Here is a 20,168-nt window from a genome sequence, read left to right as displayed (position 1 = left end):
CACCCAGCCTCCCTGTCTTCCCGGCTGCTCGGGAACTACCGGGGGATCTACAGATCTAACAGAAGCTACCTTCGGTCGGACCGCACCGGCTACTGGGGGCTGGCTAACTATAGCGGCTAAAGATATCTCCGTGGTGCGGTACCGTTCCTGTAACTCACTAAGCCTCGCCTCCAGCCTAGTAAATAAACTACACTTAATACATGTACCATTATCACTAAAGGAGGCAGAGGAATAACTGAACATCTGACACACTGAGCAGGACAGAGCAGAGGGAGAGGGAGAAGCCATAGCTAACTGCTAATGCTAATGAAACTAGCGTATATGAAAAACGTTTGAAAGTAGTGAAAAGTCGCTAAAAGAATGAGAAACTCCGAGTGCTTAGGTAGAACTAGTCTATGTTTAAATCTTAAGCGGGAAAATAACCGCTGTAACGAGTAAAACTCATTTTGATTTAGCGTTCACTGACAGAGCTACAGCACCAAACAGTGTACACAGAGCAGGAAGTGAACCGGAAATGAGTCAGTACGCTTACCGTAGCACGTCACACAAAATGGTGAAAAGTGTTATCAGATCTTTGTGCTGCATTTGACACCATTGACTATAATATTCTTTTACAGAGACTTGAGCATACTTATCAGATCGTTCGCAGTTTGTACATGTTAACGATGAATCTTCAATAAATACTACAGTTAGTCATGGAGTTCCACAAGGTTCTGTACTTGGACCAAATGATTTACTTTATATATGCTCCCTTTAGGCAACATTATTAAGAACCACTCCATTAACTTTCATTGCTATGCAGATGAGTTATATCTATCAATTAAGCCTGATGAAGTTAATCAATTATCTGAATTACAAACATGTCTTAAGGACATTCAATTCCTGGATGAGCTTCAATTTACTGATGCTAAACTCAGAAAAAAACGAAATTCTTCTATTTGGCCCCAAAAACCTTAGAGACTCACTGTCTAAAGCTATAGTTACTCTAGATGGCATTACCTTGGCCTCTAGCACCACTGTCAGGAATCTTGGAGTTATCTTTATCAGGACATGTCATTTAATTCCCACATAAAGGAGACCTCTAGGACTGCCTTCTTTCATTTATGTAATATTACAAAAATTAGACACATCCTGAAAGCTGCAGCAAGAGTACTGACAGAAAGCTTCTAGCTTCTCTGCACTGGCTCCCTGTAAACTTTAGAATAGAATTTAAAATCCTCCTCCTCACCTACAAAGCTCTTCATGGTCAGGTCCCTTCATATCTTAAAGAGCTCATATTACCCTATTACCCCTCTAGAACATTGCGTTCTCAGAATGCAGGGCTACTTGTGGTTTCTATAGTCTCAAAAAGTAGAACAGGAGCCAGAGCCTTCAGTTACCAAGCTCCCTCCTCTTGAACCAGCTTCCAGTTGTGGTTCGAGAGGCAGACGCCCTCTCCACATTTAAGAGTAGGCTCAAGACGTTCCTCTTTGATAAAGCTTATAGTTAGGGTTGGCTCAGCTTAGTCCTGAACCATCCCTTAGTTATGCTGCTATAGGCCTAGACTATCCGGGGATTTCCCATGATGCAATGAGCTCCTCTCTCTCTCTCTTTCTGCACTCATTCATGTCCCATTAATGCATGTTACTAACTTCACTTCTTCCCTGGAGTTCTTGTGCTTTCACGTCTCGCAGGTTCTCATGGATCCTGGTGGAGCTTCCTGCCATGGTCCTGCTTGACTGCCATTGCTAATATCACTGATATTAGTGTTATTATTGCTACGGTTACTGTTGTTACTGTTGTCGCTGCTCATTGTCCCCCATCGTTGCTGTTGTCATGTTCATCATCATCAGTCACTACTATTAGTGTAGTTGTTGCTACTGTTGTTGCTGGGCACCTGTCTGTCTGTTTGCCTCTCTCTCTCTCTAACCCCAACTGGTTTAGGCAGACGACCACCCACCTAGAGCCAAAGGATCTGTCCTAGGTTTCTGCCTCTTAAAAGGCAGTTTTTCCTTCACCCTGTCACCAAGTACTTGCTCATGGTGGTACTGTTGGGTCTCTGTAGATGTTTAAGGAGTTCGGTCTAGACCTGCTCTATTTGAAAAGTGTCCTGAGATAACTTCTGTTATGAATTAGTGCTATACAAATTGAACAAACAAAAAATTGAATTGAATTGAATTGAATTGATTCTTACATATATTCATGTCACAGTTTGGTCTGGAGTTATATATACACACATACATATCACCTGTCACATTGTGGTCCGGTGGTGTGCTCCCTGCAGTTCAGACACTCTCCAGTCTCTTCATCACAGACCTCCGACAGTCCGTTACATTCACAAGGTCGACAGAACGGGAAACCCCAGAATCCCGTCTGACAGCGATCACAGCGTCGACCAGTTACCTCTGAACGACATGCACACTGACCTCTGACCTGATCACACAACTCTGACACCGAACCAAGAGGTTCACACTCACAGGCTGCAAATAAAAGAGAAAAAATCCTCATGGAGGGCTTTTAAAGTAGCTTTCTTTTTATGTGGTTCATTTGTTGCATCATTTTCGAATTGTTTTTAAAAATTGGTTTGTTACGTTTGCAGCCATCGGGTCCAAAGCCAAATGTTAGTGGTGCACAGGTATCACAGCAATGGCCAATCACATTGGGTTTACATTCACAAAATCCTCCCAGTTTACTGCAGGATGGTCCGAGAGAGCCAACAATGTTACACCTGCAAACTGACAGGTAGAACAAGAAATTTTCAAGTGACATACAAAATGTTAACAGTTAAATAAAAAACGTTTTGAAAAGGATAATGTGGTGTTTTGTTTTCGGTTCAGTCACTTCCACTCAGCTTTGTGGAGCTTTTCAGGAACAAAAGAGAAAAGGTTCACTTATGGATTCATGTTCACGTTTCTCTAGTCCATTCATGTTGAAACTTACGAACAGCTCCGTTGTTGATTCGTGCTGACATGCTCTTGATGAGTCCCTCACAGACTTCTGATAGTGACTCCTGTGGACTGAGCTCGGCAGCCAATCCAATGCAGCGAAAGCGGTGGAAAGAGTCGAGGTCACTCTGGGAGCAGAAATCTTGAAGAGACTCAATGTTGGGAATCAGACCCATCTAAAACATATACAAGTAAATAATTCAGTTCATAACATACTATTTATCAAGCATTTTAGACGTACAGTTTTTATTTGGTGATGAATGGTCTCTAAGTTCACTGCTTCAACACTAACATGCCGGCTGTAACTAGTTTCTGTTGCTGAGCTATGATTGGACAGTTGCTGTTTGGGGGAGGAGTTTAGTGACCTGTCAATCACTGAGAATGATTTAACGTCCTCACCGAATCGATCAGGATGTGAGAGCTGGAGGAGCTGTCAGATTCAGGTTGTTTGTTAAAGACAACATCCACAAAGTACCGACCGCCTGCATTCAGACACACCGGAGAGTCCAGAACACCCCCTCTAGAGACAAACAAACAAACAATAACAGTAAACAAATACCAGTAAACAACACAGCCCACAAGGGTTCACGTGAAAACCTCTAGTGGCCACTGTGTGAATAATAATTGTTGTGGACTAAGGAAGAAGTAGTCTATGTTGAACTGGATTTGACCTTGGCCACAAGGTGGAGTTATTATCCTCTCCAGATGTGCTACGGTAAGCGTACGGACTCATTTCCGGTTTACTTCCTGCTCTGTGTACACTGTTTGGTGCTGTAGCTCTGTCAGTGAACGCTAAATATACATTTGTTTATCGCGTTACAGTGGTTAATTTCCCGCTTAACATTTAAATGTAGACTAGTTCTATCTAAACACTCGGATATACTACTTCTTTTAGCAACTTTTCGCTGTTTTCAAAAGTTTTCATACACGCTAGCTTTATTAGCATTAGCAGTTATTTATGGCTTCTTCCTCTCCCTCTCCTCTGTCCTGCTCAGTGTGCCAGATGTTCAGTTATTCCTCTGCCTCCTTTAATGATAATGGTACATGTATTAAGTGTAGTTTATTTACTGCGCTGGAGGTGAGGCTAGAGGAACGGTACCGCACCACAGAGGTATCTTTAGCCACTATAGTTAGCCAGCCCCCAGTAGCTAAAATTAATGTTGGAGTCGGTGTGTAATTATGCTAAAACTATGTTGGACTCCGTAGTTTTTTCTGGACCCCTGCCCAATGTGACCAGTGATGACATGTATAGCCGCATGTCGTCATTCCACCGCTGGCTGTCGAGGTGGTGTCCAGCAAACGATGTGGGCTTCATTAATAACTGGAAGCCTTTTTGGGGACAACCTGGTCTGATTAGGAGAGACGGCATCCATCCCACTTTGGATGGAGCGGCTCTCTTATCTAGGAATATGGCAAAGTTTATTTCTAAAACCTGACAGTCCAGAGTTGGGACCAGGAAGCAGAGCTGCTGTCTTACACACTTCTCTGCTCTTCCACTAGTACAGTCACCCACTCAAAACCCCATAGAGACTGTGTCTGTCCCCCGACCACCTAAATTATTTAAAGAAATAAAAACAAGAGGAGTTCAACATAAAAATTAATAAAAATTAAAACTAACTCCTCAGTAGCACTAAATAAGAGAATGAAATGTGGACTGTTAAATATCAGGTCTCTGTCCTCTAAAGCTGTTTTAGTGAATGAATTAATATCAGATTATGATATTGATTTACTTTGTCTTACTGAGACCTGGTTGTCCCACGAGGAGTATGTTAGCCTAAATGAATCCACCCCCCCCAGTCATATTAATACTCACATTCCTCGAGGCACTGGCCGAGGAGGTGGAGTAGCAGCCATATATGATTCGAGCGTTTTAATGGACCCTAAACCTAAACTAAATTATAATTCATTTGAAAGCCTTGTTCTTAGTCTTTCTCACCCAAACTGGAAAACACTGCAGCCAGTTTTATTTCAAGATTCAAGAACTTTATTTGCCATTTGTGCTTGCACACATAGGAACTGTTGTGCGGTTGTTGCTCAGAGAGTCAAGTCAAGTTTAAAAAGACACACAAGGAAGACATAAATCTATATATAAAACATATACATTATAAATTGCACAAAACCCATTAAAAGTGTAAATTTGCATTGTGAATTGCACATGTGTATTGCATATTGCATATTGCACAGGCACCGGAGACAACATAATATAATATAATATGATATATTATAGTGTAAAGTTGCATTATAAATAAATAAATAAATAAATAAATAAATAAATAAATAAATTGCACAGGTATATTGCACAGGCCCCGGAGACGGTAGTTCATTTTGTTTTGGCCAAGAGTCTCACTGTGGCAGGGAAGAAGCTCTTATAAAAGCGTGTTCTATTTATGATGATGCTGTCCTCTCGTCTGTGCCTGAGATTGTATGTGCAGTTTTTGTTTTTGAGCAGGGAGTGAGTTGGATGTAGTGTGTCTGATGATTCTCTCTGCTCTTTTCTGACAGCGCTGCGTGTAGATTGTGTCCATGGAGGGGAGTTCTGTTCTGATAATCCTCTCGGCAGTCTTTATGATTCTTTGCAGAGCCTTCCTCTCAGTCTGTGGGGTGTTTCCATACCAGACAGTGATGCCTGTGGTGAGGATTCTCTCTATCAGTCCTTTGTAGACCTGGGTGAGAGGGCGACAGTGCAGACAAGCTTTTCTGAGCAGCCTGATGAAATCTGATGAGATCTGATGTTACTTGTAGTCCAAGGAATCTGTAACTGTCAGCCCTCTCCACCTCAGTCCCCTTGATGATGAGGGGCTGCAGGGGGGGTGGGTTTTTTCTGAAGTCCATGATTACTTCTCTTGTCTTGTCTGTGTTGAGGCATAGGTCGTTCACCTCACCATAGGCAAGAATGTTGTTCACCAGACTCCTGTAGCCAGACTCGTCTCCCCCCTTGATGAGGCCCAGGATGATGGTATCATCCACATACTTAATGATGATGGTATTGTCCTGGGTGGAGACACAGTCGTGTGTGTACAGGGTGAAGAGTTTAGGACTGAGACAGCAGCCTTGTGGTGATCCTGTGCTGACGGTGAGCTCTGCAGACACCCTCCTTCCCATCTTCACCACCTGTGGTCTTTCAGGCAGGAAATCCAGGATCCAGTTACAGGTGGGAGTCGGGACGCCGAGGTCTGTCAGCTTCTCAGTCAGCCTGCCCAGGCGGATGGTGTTGAAAGCCAAACTGTAGTCCTGGAACAGTATTCTTACGTATGGTCCTCTGCTGTCCAGGTGTTGCAGGATGTGGTGTAGAGCAATGGCCACTGCGGCGTCCACTGAGCGTTTTGGGCAGTAGGCAAACTGGAGGGGGTCGATCGTGCCCGGGACCATGTGGTTGATGTGTGTGAGAACCAGTTTTTCTAGACACTTCATGGCCACTGGCGTGAGTGCCACTGGCCTGAAATCATTCAGGGTGGATGGATTTGGCTTTTTTGGAACTGGTACGATGGTGGAGGATTTAAAAATATGGGGGACTACTGCTTGGTTTAAAGACAGGTTGAAGATGTCTGCATACACACCAGTGAGTTGTTCTGCGCAGGCCTTCAGGACTCTAGGAGGGATGCCGTCTGGTCCCACAGCCTTGTGGGGGTTCACCTGCCTCAGAGCTTTCAGGACCTGTGTGGGTGTCACCTGAAAGACAGTGTCCGTAGGGTTGCAGGGGGCCTTTGAAGGGGTGTCTGTGTTCATTCTATCGAACCTGGTGTAGAAGGTGTTAAGGCTGTCTGAGAGGGTGACATCCGGGGGGTCTGTGGTTGGTACTGTTTTCTTGTAGTTTGTGACTGCTTGGATTCCCTGCCACATACTGCGTGTGTTGTTACTCGGGCTACAGAAGTCCAAGGTTTCTGGTTTGGAAACACACGCACAGTTCTGGGAGGTGCACATGTAGATGTGCACCAGCTGATGTAGTCAATCACAGCCTCTGTGTATTCATGGATGTCATCTGTAGCCTCCTTAAAGATGGTCCAGTCTGTGGCCTCTAAACAGTCTAAGTCAGTCCAGGTGTTAACAGTTCTTATTGTGACTGGCTGTGCCTTAAGCCTCTTGGTGTAGGTGGGCTTGAGCCGGATTGCCAGGTGGTCAGACTCGCCGAAGTAGGGTTTTGGTTCAGCTATAAAAGCATTTCTGATATTACTGTAGGCCGTGTAGCCATCTGGTGTTATCGCCTCGTCGGGTGTCCTTTCCCCAAGCCATGTTTCACAGAAGCACAGCATGGAGCAGTCCTGTAAGTCCCTCTACGTGGAGATCCAAGCCTGGAGCTCATCCATCTTGTTTAACAGAGACTGGACGTTAGCAAACAGTATGACCGGGAGGGCTAACCTTCCACTGCTAACCAAGCACCAGAGTCGTCGTTCGGCCCCTCCCTGCCTGCGGCGTCTCTGCCTTGGCCTGTTGTCTGGTAATTAATCACCAACTGCCATCAACAGTTATCAGTGGCTCTCCAAGTTCAGGGACTTTTGCAAATGTAAACTTAGATATATATTTAGACTGTTTTTCTGCTATTGATCTTCATCAGTTAACTTCAATCATTTCTTCATCGAAGCCATCAACCTGTCTATTAGACCCAATCCCAACTAGGCTGCTTAAAGAAGTTGTTCCCTTAATTGGCACTTCTTTACTGGATATGATTAATCTTTCTTTATTATCAGGATATGTACCTAAGTCCTTTAAAGTAGCTGTAATTTAACCCCTTCTTAAAAAGCCCACTCTTGACCCAGGGGTTTTAGCCAGCTATAGACCAATCTCTCTCCAGAATCTTAGAGAGGAAGGGAAGGTTAAAGTAGTCGCCAAAGAGTTATGTGACTTTCTACATAACAATAGTTTATTTGAGGATTTTCAGTCAGGATTTAGAGTTCATCATAGCACAGAGACAGCTCTGGTTAAAGTTAATAATGACCTTCTGACTGCTTCTGACAATGGACTTGTCTCTGTACTTGTATTATTAGATCTTAGTGCTGCATTTGACACCATTGACCATAATATTCTTTTGGGGAGACTTGAGCATCAAATTGGCATTAAAGGAATCGCACTAAGCTGGTTTAAGTCATATTTATCAGATCGCTCGCAGTTTGTACATGTTAACGATGAATCTTCAATAAATACTACAGTTAGTCATGGAGTTCCACAAGGTTCTGTACTTGGACCAATACTATTTACTTTATATATGCTCCCTTTAGGCAACATTATTAGGAATCACTCCATTAACTTTCACTGTTATGCAGATGATACGCAGTTATATCTATCAATCAAACCCAATGAAATTAATCAATTATCTAAATTACAAACATGTCTTAAGGACATAAAATCCTGGATGACCTGCAATTTTCTGATGTTAAACTCAGAAAAAAACGAAATTCTTGTTCTTGGCCCCAAAAACCTTAGAGACTCATTGTCTAAAGATATAGTCACTCTAGATGGCATTAACTTGGCCTCTAGCACCACTGTCAGGAATCTTGGAGTTATCTTTGATCAGGATTTGTCATTTAACTCCCACATAAAGCAGACCTCTAGGACCGCCTTCTTTCATTTACGTAATATTAGAAAAATTAGACACATCCTATCACAGACAGATGCAGAAAAACTAATCCATGCATTTGTTACTTCAAGGCTGGATTACTGCAACTCTTTATTATCAGGTTGCCCCAATAAGTCCATTAAAACGCTCCAATTAATTCAGAACACTGCAGCACGAGTACTGACAGGAACTAGAAAAAGAGATCACATCTCTCCTGTACTAGCTTCTCTGCATTGGCTCCCTGTAAAATGTAGAATTGAATTTAAAATCCTCCTCCTCACCTATAAAGCTCTTCGTGGTCAGGCCCCTTCATATCTTAAAGAGCTCATAGTACCCTATTACCCCACTAGAACACTACGTTCTCTGAATGCTGGGCTACTTGTGGTTCCTATAGTCTCTAAAAGTAGAACAGCAGCCAGAGCCTTCAGTTACCAAGCTCCTCTCCTGTGGAACCAGCTTCCAGTTGTGGTTCGGGAGGCAGACACCCTCACCACATTCAAGAGTAGGCTTAAGACATTCCTCTTTGATAAAGCTTATAGTTAGGGCTGGATCAGGTGAGTCCTGAACCATCCCTTAGTTATGCTGCTATAGGCCTAGACTATCGGGGGATTTCCCATGGTGCACTGAGCTCCTCCCTTCCTCTCTCTTTCTGCACTCATTCATGTCCCATTAATGCATGTTACTAACTTCACTTCTTCCCTGGAGATCTTGTGCTTTCTCGTCTCGCAGGTTCTTATCGATCCTGGTGGAGCCTCCTGCCATGGTCCTGCTAGATTGCCATTGCCAATACTGTTGTTGCTGTGCACCTGTCTGTCTGTCTGTCTGTCTGTCTGTGTCTGTCTCTCTCTCTCTCTCTCTCTCTATTTCACCCCAACTGGTCGAGACAGACGACCACCCACCTAGAGCCGAAGGATCTGTCCTAGGTTTCTGCCTTTTAACAGGCAGTCTTTCTTGCCCTTGTCGCCAAGTGCTTGCTCATGGTGGTACTGTTGGGTCTCTGTAAATAATGTTTTAAAGAGATCGGTCGAGACCTACTCTATTTGAAAAGTGTCCTGAGAGAACTTCTGTTATGAATTGGCGCTATACAAATAAAATTGAATTGAATTGCATAAGTCAGTGCCCCACTTCGGCCACCCCAGTCAAAAAGTCAGGACACACTCCTTCAAGGCGGATCTTCAATTAGAATGTCACTTCCTCGTTCAATGACTTGTTTCATTACATTTAGGTTCTACCCAGACAGTGCAGAGGTAGACAGATACTCTGCTGATGGCGTCTCACCTGGAATTTCCAGGAAGAATCAGAGGTTTACTTCCTGTTGGGTTGCTGCTACAGCTGCCGTCACCCGGCGACTCTGTGGTAATGCTGACTGAAGCCAGCCAGTCAGCCGGAGCCTGCAGATGAAGGACATTGTAATACAGGAAGAGGAATTTTACATTTAAGCAGCCACAACAGAAAAGCCAGCATTTTAGTAGTTTACTTTAGCAGTTTTGGTCTCAGCTTAGCGGTTAGCTTTCATTCAGAACATGACCCAGGACTAAATCCAGGACCAGGAGAAGGACCAGGACCGGGACCAGATCCAGAATCAGAAGCAGGACCAGGTCCAGCACCTGCACCAACCCCATTTATCCTCACCTCCGGCTCGTAGCGAATCACCAGTTGGTAATCCATCGATAATGGGAGGTTGTCCACAGTGAACCTAAGCCCCGCCCCATCCAGCACTCTGACCAATCCCAGGCCGGTCCAGCTGATTGGCTGATCAGCTGTTCTCTTACGGGGAATGATCTGGAGGGCGTGACCCGGGTCCAAAGAGATGCTGCCCTGCTGCAGGATGCAAACAAACATCAGTGACACTGAGCATCTGATTGGCTGAAAGGACAGACTGGGACTTCCCCCCTGGTCAAAGCAAAAGTGTATCAGATGTCCCACCTGTCCCTGTCTCCTCTGGCGGGTGCGTCTTCGAGTCCTCCGAACCAGAACCACTCGTCCGTTGATGAACTGAAAGTCGTAACCCTGCTCTCGATAATGCTGCTCACACCTTGGTAAAATAGCTGGATTCAACTAAAAATAAACACAAAAGTACACAAATACTGTCAATAAATACACATAAACACTGTTAATAAATACACATAAATACTGTTAGAGTAAATGGTAAATGCACCTGTACAGCGCCTTTCTAGTCTTCCAACCATTCAAAGCGCTTTTACACTACGTGAGACATTCACCCATCACATTGAACAGAAACTAACATTCATACACATTCACACACCGATGCACAGCATCAGGAGCAATTTGGGGTTCAGTATCTTGCTCAAGGATACTTTGACATATGGCACCAGGAGCTGGGGATCGAACCCATAACCTTCCAATTAAGAAATGACCCACTCTGCCGCTGAGCCACAGCCGCCCCATACACACTGATACTGTTAGTAAATACACATACACAAATACTGTCAGAGTACACACTGATACTGTTAATAAATACACATAAATACTGTTAGAGTACACACTGATAGTGTTAATAAAAACTGTTAGAGCATACACTGATACTGCTACTACTTTCTGATTTTTACACACCAGTGAAGAAGAGATTCCTGTATACAGTGGAGCAGCAAGCTCTGCCTCATAAAGGAAGTAGTCCAGTGGAGGCAGGAAGTACCCGGGGGCAGGGTCAGAGCAGCGCCGACTGACCATATTTGGTAAACAGTGACACTGTCCGTCCTCCAGCGAACACCTGAAGAGACAGCAGGGTTACTAATCAGCTCATCATCACTTCATCATTCATTTATTTATTGCCTCACTCAAGTTCAAACCAAGTTTCTGTTGTCATAGTAACTGAGGTAGTGTTTAATCATTAGTTCCACTTTATTGCTCATAAACTTGTTGTATAAAACAGATTCAGACTGTAAATGTTTGAAAAGCAGAAACATACGTGCTGCTGTGAGCTCCTCCAATATCACAGTCGCAGGGTGAACATCTGAACCTTGAGTTTCCCAAACCCCAGAAACCTGCCTGACCCCAAAACAGACAGAAACACATTCAAATATGACTTTTAATAAATAACTGATTATGTTCTTTACCTCTTCATCCTGTTCTGTTGCTGAGATATGTATTTAATGTTTTGTACTCAGAGATCTCCCCGGTTTATTAATCTCAAACTCTAATGGTGTGTGCCCACCAAATGTGATTATTTGATTATTCGTGTTGGGGTGAACATGTGACATCTACTCCATTTACATATTTGCGTGAGTGTAAAATATTGCACTTTGAGAAAAACTCTGCTGTATGTCAGGCTTTTTTCACTGCTATGTGGGGAGGATGTGTGGGGAGGAAAAAGAGGGGAAAAAAAGAGTTTATTTTGCCAGCCTAAGTCTTAATCATAGACTGTATAAAGGCCTAATATTATTGTCCAATCAGCAGCCTGAATATCACTCTCCAACCAGTAGCCCCACCCCCTTGGGGCAATTTCAGTCAGATTGAAAATCGGCCCAAGCGCTCTCAGACTTACATGTTGAGATTCTTTTTTTCAAATTTTGGACCCTACGATGCATTTCTATGGGCACAAGGAGGGCTTGCCCCAACGTGATTTTGTCATACGCACTGATGCGTGCTCGGACGATATGGGAAACTCCATGCCTCTGTGTGTGTTTTGGTTGGACGTGCTACGGTAAGCGTACTGACTCACTTCCGGTTTACTTCCTGCTCTGTGTACACTGTTTGGTGCTGTAGCTCTGTCAGTGAACGCTAAATATAAATTAGTTTTACTCGTTACAGCGGTTATTTACCCGCTTAACATTTAAACGTAGACTAGTTCTACTTAAACACTTGGAGTTTCTCCCTCTTTTAGGGACTTTTCACTACTTTCAAAGTTTTTCATACACTCTAGTTTCATTAGCATTAGCAGTTAGCTATGGCTTCTCCCTCTCCTCTGTCCTGCTCAGTGTGTCAGATGTTCAGTTATTCCTCTGCCTCCTTTAAAGATAATAGTACCTGTATTAAATGTAGTTTATTTACTGCGCTGGAGGCGAGGCTTAGTGAGTTAGAGGAACGGCACCGCACCACGGAGATATCTTTAGCCGCTATAGTTAGCCAGCCCCCAGTAGCCGGTGCGGGCCGACCAAAGGTGGCTTCTGTTAAGCTCTGTAGATCCCCCGGTAGTTCCCGAGCAGCCGGGAAGACAGGGAGGCTGGGTGACTGAGCGAAGGAAGACTAGAACGGCGAAGCCCACAGGTCACCACCAACCGCTTCACGTTTCTAATACATTTTCCCCACTCAGCGATACACCCGCTGAGGAACCAACTCTGGTTATTGGCAGCTCCATAGTCAGAAACGTGAAGTTAGCGAAGCCAGCGGCCATAGTCAAATGCATCCCTGGGGCCAGAGCGGGCGACATTGAATCAAATTTAAAACTGCTGGCTAAAGATAAACGTAAATACAGTAAGATTGTTATCCACGTCGGCGGTAATGACACCCGTTTACGCCAATCGGAGGTCACTAAGATTAATGTGGAGTCGGTGTGTAACTATGCTAAGACAATGTCGGACACCGTAGTTTTCTCTGGACCCCTCCCCAATGTGACCAGTGATGACATGTATAGCCGCATGTTGTCATTCCACCGCTGGCTGTCGAGGTGGTGTCCAGCAAACGATGTGGGCTTCATTGATAACTGGAAGCCTTTTTGGGGAAAACCTGGTCTGATTAGGAGAGACGGCATCCATCCCACTTTGGATGGAGCGGCTCTCTTATCTAGGAATATGGCGAAGTTTATCTCTAAAACCTGACAGTCCAGAGTTAGGACCAGGAAGCAGAGCTGCTGTCTTACACACTTCTCTGCGCTTTCTTTAGAACAGTCACCCACCCAAAACCCCATAGAGACTGTGTCTGTCCCCCGACCACCTAAACTATTTAAAGAAATAAAAACAAGAGGAGTTCAACATAAAAATCTAATAAAAATTAAAACCAACTCCTCAGTAGCACAAAATAAGAGAATGAAATGTGGGCTGTTAAATATCAGGTCTCTGTCCTCTAAAGCTGTTTTAGTGAATGAATTAATATCAGATTATGATATTGATTTACTTTGTCTTACTGAGACCTGGTTGTCCCACGAGGAGTATGTTAGCCTAAATGAATCCACCCCCCCAGTCATATTAGTACTCACATTCCTCGAGGCACAGGCCGAGGAGGTGGAGTAGCAGCTATATATGATTCGAGCGTTTTAATGGACCCTAAACCTAAACTAAATTATAATTCATTTGAAAGCCTTGTTCTTAGTCTTTCTCACCCAAACTGGAAAACACTGCAGTCAGTTCTATTTGTTATAGTGTACCGCGCTCCTGGACCGTACTCTGATTTTATATCTGAATTTTCAGAGTTTCTATCAAGCTTAGTCCTTAAATCAGATAAAGTAATTATTGTAGGTGATTTTAACATTCATGTGGATGTTGACAATGACAGCCTTAGTAATGCATTTATATCATTAATAGACTCAATTGGCTTCTGTCAGAGTGTAAATAAACCAACTCATTGTTTTAATCACACTCTTGACCTTGTTTTATCCTATGGCATTGATATTGAACATTTAATAGTCTTCCCACATAATCCTTTCCTATCTGACCATTATTTAGTAACTTTTGAATTCATACTATTAGATTATAAGCCATTAGGCAAAACTTCCTACAGCAGATGTCTATCTGACAGTGCTGTAGCTAAATTTAAGGAGGAGATTCCTTCAGTGTTTAATTCAATGCCATGTCTGAATTTAACAGAGTCCTATAACAACTTTAGTCCCTCTGAAATTGATAATCTTGTCGATAGTGCTACAGGCTCACTACGATCAACATTAGACTCTATCGCTCCTATAAAAAGGAAATTATTAAAACATAGGAGACTAGCACCTTGGTATAACCCTAACCCTAACCCTAACCCTGAGGCAGACACCCTCACCACATTCAAGAGTAGGCTTAAGACATTCCTCTTTGATAAAGCTTATAGTTAGGGCTGGATCAGGTGAGTCCTGAACCATCCCTTAGTTATGCTGCTATAGGCCTAGACTATCGGGGGATTTCCCATGGTGCACTGAGCTACTCTCTTCCTCTCTCTTTCTGCACTCATTCATGTCCCTTTAATGCATGTTACTAACTCCACTTCTTCCCCGGAGTTCTTGTGCTTTCTCGTCTCGCAGGTTCTCATGGATCCTGGTGGAGCCTCCTGCCATGGTCCTGCTTGACTGCTATTGCCAATACTGTTGTTGCTGTGCATCTGTCTGTCTCTCTCTCTCTCTCTCTCTCTCACCCCAACTGGTCGAGACAGACGACCACCCACCTAGAGCCGGAGGATCTGTCCTAGGTTTCTGCCTTTTAACAGGCAGTTTTTCCTTGCCCTTGTCGCCAAGTGCTTGCTCATGGTGGTACTGTTGGGTCTCTGTAATTAATGTTAAAGAGTTCGGTCTAGACCTGCTCTATTTGAAAAGTGTCCTGAGATAACTTCTGTTATGAATTGGCGCTATACAAATAAAATTGAATTGAATTGAATTGAATTATGCACGACATGGCTAGCAACTGCAACTCCATTATTTCAATGAGGGAATTACCATTCAGTCATCGAAGCAATATTGATAAATTTGCTATTAAAGAATTCGGACCACCCTGACCAAATTTAAATATCAAGCAGGTGTCAACAAAAGTGGGGAAAACGCACAATCGCAGATTTTCCCGGAGCTGGTACGAGCAGAAAACATGGCTAGCAGGGTGTGAAGTGGCTAACGCTCTGTTCTGCTACCCCTGTGTCCTAATTCACCCTGATGGCGCTAACACAGACACAGCCTGGACAAAGACAGGTGTCACTGATATGCACCATCTATCGGAAAAGGTGAAGAAACATGAAGCATCGAAGATGCATATGGACAGCTGCCTAAAACTTTCAGCCTTTGGGAGAGTAAACATTGCAACACAGTTGGATGAGAGCTACAGGTGAGCTGTGCATGGTCACAACGATGAGGTGAGCAAGAACCACATATCCTAGGCCGCCTTATTGACTGTGTAAAATTCTGTGGCGTGTTTGAGTTAGCTTTGAAAGGCAAGGATGAAAGCGAAGGGTCCAGCAACCCTGAGATTTTTCATGGACTGGTCGACTTAGTGGCGCTGCTTGACGAGGTGTTTGAGGAGCACCTAAGAATGGCCACAGCCTTTAAGGGCACGTCAAAGACTGTGCAGAATGAGCTGCTGGATTGCATGTCATCTGTCACCAGAGAACGTATCGTGGAGGAGGTTAAATCAGCTAGATTCGTGGCAATCCAAACAGATGAAACCACAGACGAGTCCACACAGACTCAGTTGGTGCTTGTGCTGAGATACATGGACGAAAAACATGCTGTGCAAGAACGGTTCTTTGAATTTGTCCCATTGGAGAGACTGAATAGTGTTTTCACTGATGATGACAAGTGTAAACTCATTGCGCAAGCTTATGATGGTGCCAGTGTGATGAGGAGAGAGGGCTGGTGTGCAGCAAAAGGTACGCAAAAAGTACAAAAATGCCCATTATTTGCATTGTTATGCACATTCCAGCAGTAAGAGTTTTTTTCTCTGACTTGGGTGGGATTTCCAGTTTTCTTACCCGGTCACCCAAACGCACAGCCCTTCTCGACCAGATTGCTGCACGAAGGCTGCCTAGAGCATCATCCACAAGATGGAACTTCAACAGCAGGATTGTGAGTACTGTCTATGAGAACCTGGACGACCTCATAGAGTGCTTTGAGACAATCAGGTCAGACAGCTCATTTGACAGCACCACTGTGAGGGAGGCATCTGGCTTCCTGAGGATGCTGCAGGATGAATTCAATTCAATTCAATTTTATTTGTATAGCGCCAACCCATTCATGTTTCTAATACATTTTCCCCACTCAGCGACACACCCGCTGAGGAACCAACTCTGATTATTGGCAGCTCCCTAGTCAGAAACGTGAAGTTAGCAAAGCCAGCGGCCATAGTTAAATGTATCCCTGGGTAGCACCGTGGTATGACCACCAAACCCGCCAGTTAAAGCAAATAGCTAGGAAATCTGAAAGGAAATGGCGCTCTTCCAAATGGTCAGAATATCGCTCAATTTGGCAAGATAATCTTAAAACTTATAGAAAGGCCCTCCGTAATGCCAGAGGAGCCTATTATTCAGCACTAATAGAAGAAAATAAGATTAACCCTAGGTTCCTCTTCAGCACTGTAGCCAGGCAGACAGGGAGCCACAGCTCTATTGAGCCACATATCCCCATAAACTTAAGTAGCAATGACTTCATGAGCTTCTTCTATAATAAAATTATTACTATTAGAGAAAACATTAATCACCAACTGCCATCAACAGTTATCAGTGGCTCTCCAAGTTCAGGGACTTTTGCTAATGTAAACTTATTACATTATATATATTATACATTATAGATATATATTTAGACTGTTTTTCTGCTATCGATCTTCATCAGTTAACTTCAATCATTTCTTCATTGAAGCCATCAACCTGTCTGTTAGACTCGATCCCAGCTAGGCTGCTTAAAGAAGTTGTTCCCTTAATTGGCACTTCTTTACTGGATATGATTAATCTTTCTTTATTATCAGGATATGTACCACAGTCCTTTAAAGTAGCTGTAATTAAACCCCTTCTTAAAAAGCCCACTCTTGACCCAGGGGTTTTAGCCAACTATAGACCAATCTCTAACCTCCCCTTCCTCTCTAAGATTCTGGAGAAAGTAGTCGCCAAAGAGTTATGTGACTTTCTACATAACAATAGTTTATTTGAGGATTTTCAGTCAGGATTTAGAGTTCATCATAGCACAGAGACAGCTCTGGTTGGTTAATATGACCTTCTGATTGCTTCTTACAATGGACTTGTCTCTGTACTAGTATTATTAGATCTTAGTGCTGCATTTGACACCATTGACCATGATATTCTTTTACAGAGACTTGAGCATTAAATTGGCATTAAAGGAACCGCACTAAGCTGGTTTAAGTCATATTTATCAGATTGTTCGCAGTTTGTACATGTTAACGATGGATCTTCAATAAATACTACAGTTAGTCATGGAGTTCCACAAGGTTCTGTACTTGGACCAATACTATTTACTCTATACATGCTCCCTTTAGGCAACATTATTAGGAATCACTCCATTAACTTTCACTGTTATGCAGATGATACGCAGTAATATCTATCAATCAAGCCCGATGAAATTAATCAATTATCTACATTACAAACATGCCTTAAGGACATAAAATCCTGGATGACCTGCAATTTTCTGATGTTAAACTCAGAAAAAAACGAAATTCTTGTTCTTGGCCCCAAAAACCTTAGAGACTCACTGTCTAAAGATATAGTTACTCTAGATGGCATTAACTTGGCCTCTAGCACCACTGTCAGGAATCTTGGAGTTATCTTTGATCAGGATTTATCATTTAACTCCCACATAAAGCAGACCTCTAGGACTGCCTTCTTTCATTTATGTAATATTAGAAAAATTAGACACATACTATCACAGACAGATGCAGAAAAACTAATCCATGCATTTGTTACTTCAAGGCTGGATTACTGCAACTCTTTATTATCAGGTTGCCCCAATAAGTCCATTAAAACACTCCAATTAATTCAGAACGCTGCAACACGAGTACTGACAGGAACTAGAAAAAGAGATCACATCTCTCCTGTACTAGCTTCTCTGCATTGGCTCCCTGTAAAATGTAGAATAGAATTTAAAATCCTCCTCCTCACCTATGAAGCTCTTCATGGTCAGGCCCCTTCATATCTTAAAGAGCTCATAGTACCCTATTACCCCACTAGAACACTACGTTCTCTGAATGATGGGCTACTTATGGTTCCTATAGTCTCTAAAAGTAGAACAGGAGCCAGAGCCTTCAGTTACCAAGCTCCTCTCCTATGGAACCATTCCAGTTGTGGTTCGGGAGCCAAGAACAAGAATTTTGTTTTTTTCCTGAGTTTAACATCAGAAAATTGCAGGTCATCCAGGATTTTATGTCCTTAAGACATGTTTGTAATTTAGATAATTGATTAATTTCATTGGGCTTGATTGATAGATATAACTGCGTATCATCTGCATAACAGTGAAAGTTAATGGAGTGATTCCTAATAATGTTGCCTAAAGGGAGCATATATAAAGTAAATAGTATTGGTCCAAGTACAGAACCTTGTGGAACTCCATGACTAACTGTAGCATTTATTGAAGATTCATCGTTAACATGTACAAACTGCGAGCGATCTGATAAATATGACTTAAACCAGCTTAGTGCGGTTCCTTTAATGCCAATTTGATGCTCAAGTCTCTCCAAAAGAATATTATGGTCAATGGTGTCAAATGCAGCACTAAGATCTAATAATACAAGTACAGAGACAAGTCCATTGTCAGAAGCAGTCAGAAGGTCATTATTAACTTTAACCAGAGCTGTCTCTGTGCTATGATGAACTCTAAATCCTGACTGAAAATCCTCAAATAAACTATTGTTATGTAGAAATTCACACAACTCTTTGGCGACTACTTTCTCCAGAATCTTTGAGAGGAAGGGGAGGTTAGAAATCGGTCTATAGTTGGCTAAAACCCCTGGGTCAAGAGTGGACTTTTTAAGAAAGGGTTTAATTACAGCTACTTTAAAGGACTGTGGTACATATCCTGATAATAAAGAAAGATTAATCATATCCAGTAAAGAAGTGCCAATTAAGGGAACAACTTCTTTAAGCAGCCTAGTTGGGATCGGGTCTAATAGACAGGTTGATGGCTTCGATGAAGAAATGATTGAAGTTAACTGATGAAGATCGATAGCAGAAAAACAGTCTAAATATATATCCAAGTTTACATTGACAGAAGTCCCTGAACTTGGAGAGCCACTGATAACTGTTGATGGCAGTTGGTGATTAATTTTTTCTCTAATAATAATAATTTTATTATAGAAGAAGCTCATGAAGTCGCTGCTACTTAAGTTTATGGGGATATGTGGCTCAATAGGGCTGTGACTCTCTGTCAGCCTGGCTACAGTGCTGAAGAGGAACCTAGGGTTATTCTTATTTTCTTCTATTAGTGCTGAGTAATAGGCTCCTCTGGCATTACGGAGGGCCTTTCTATAAATTTTAAGATTATCTTGCCAATTTGAGCGATATTCTGATAATTTGGAAGAGCGCCATTTCCTTTCAGATTTCCTAGCTATTTGTTTTAACTGGCGGGTTTGGTGGTTATACCAAGGTGCTAGTCTCCTATGTTTTAATAATTTCCTTTTTATAGGAGCGATAGAGTCTAATGTTGATCGTAGTGAGCCTGTAGCACTATCGACAAGATTATCAATTTCAGAGGGACTAAAGTCGTTATAGGATTCTGTTAAATTCAGACATGGCATTGAATTAAACACTGAAGGAATCCCCTCCTTAAATTTAGCTACAGCACTGTCAGATAGACATCTTCTGTAGGAAGTTTTGCCTAATGGCTTATAATCTAATAGTATGAATTCAAAAGTTATTAAATAATGGTCAGATAGGAAAGGATTATGTGGGAAGACTATTACATGTTCAATATCAATGCCATATGATAAAACAAGGTCAAGAGTGTGATTAAAACAATGAGTTGGTTTATTTACACTCTGACAGAAGCCAATTGAGTCTATTAATGATATAAATGCATTACTAAGGCTGTCATTGTCAACATCCACATGAATATTAAA

The 20,168-nt window shown here is 42.6% G+C and overlaps 1 protein-coding gene and 1 long non-coding RNA gene across 4 annotated transcripts in view; one reads left to right on the top strand and one right to left on the bottom strand.

Moving 5' to 3' along the window:
- Window positions 1-20,168, bottom strand: part of lamb4 (laminin, beta 4) — a 77,799-nt gene that overhangs the window by 34,989 nt on the left and 22,642 nt on the right. Inside the window, exons 12-20 of one of the 3 annotated variants that reach the window (XM_051381190.1) lie at window positions 11,405-11,484; window positions 11,050-11,206; window positions 10,402-10,533; window positions 10,108-10,296; window positions 9,754-9,866; window positions 3,324-3,444; window positions 2,920-3,100; window positions 2,571-2,714; window positions 2,228-2,459 (exon numbers count right to left, since the gene is read on the bottom strand). In XM_051381190.1, coding sequence (XP_051237150.1) covers window positions 2,228-2,459; window positions 2,571-2,714; window positions 2,920-3,100; window positions 3,324-3,444; window positions 9,754-9,866; window positions 10,108-10,296; window positions 10,402-10,533; window positions 11,050-11,206; window positions 11,405-11,484 — 1,349 coding nt within the window. Of the gene's footprint in view, window positions 1-2,227; window positions 2,460-2,570; window positions 2,715-2,919; window positions 3,101-3,323; window positions 3,445-9,753; window positions 9,867-10,107; window positions 10,534-11,049; window positions 11,207-11,404; window positions 11,485-20,168 lie in introns of all 3 variants that reach the window. The other 2 variants (XM_051381191.1, XM_051381189.1) reach the window with 2 other exon arrangements.
- LOC127352665 (uncharacterized) lies at window positions 9,349-14,998 on the top strand. The gene is made up of 2 exons (XR_007881158.1): window positions 9,349-9,398; window positions 14,818-14,998. It is a non-coding gene; the product is annotated as an uncharacterized LOC127352665 (long non-coding RNA).

This window comes from Dicentrarchus labrax, unplaced genomic scaffold, assembly GCF_905237075.1.
Source record: "Dicentrarchus labrax unplaced genomic scaffold, dlabrax2021, whole genome shotgun sequence".
NCBI classification, from domain to species: domain Eukaryota; kingdom Metazoa; phylum Chordata; class Actinopteri; family Moronidae; genus Dicentrarchus; species Dicentrarchus labrax.
This window is presented reverse-complemented; position numbering and strand designations above follow the sequence as displayed.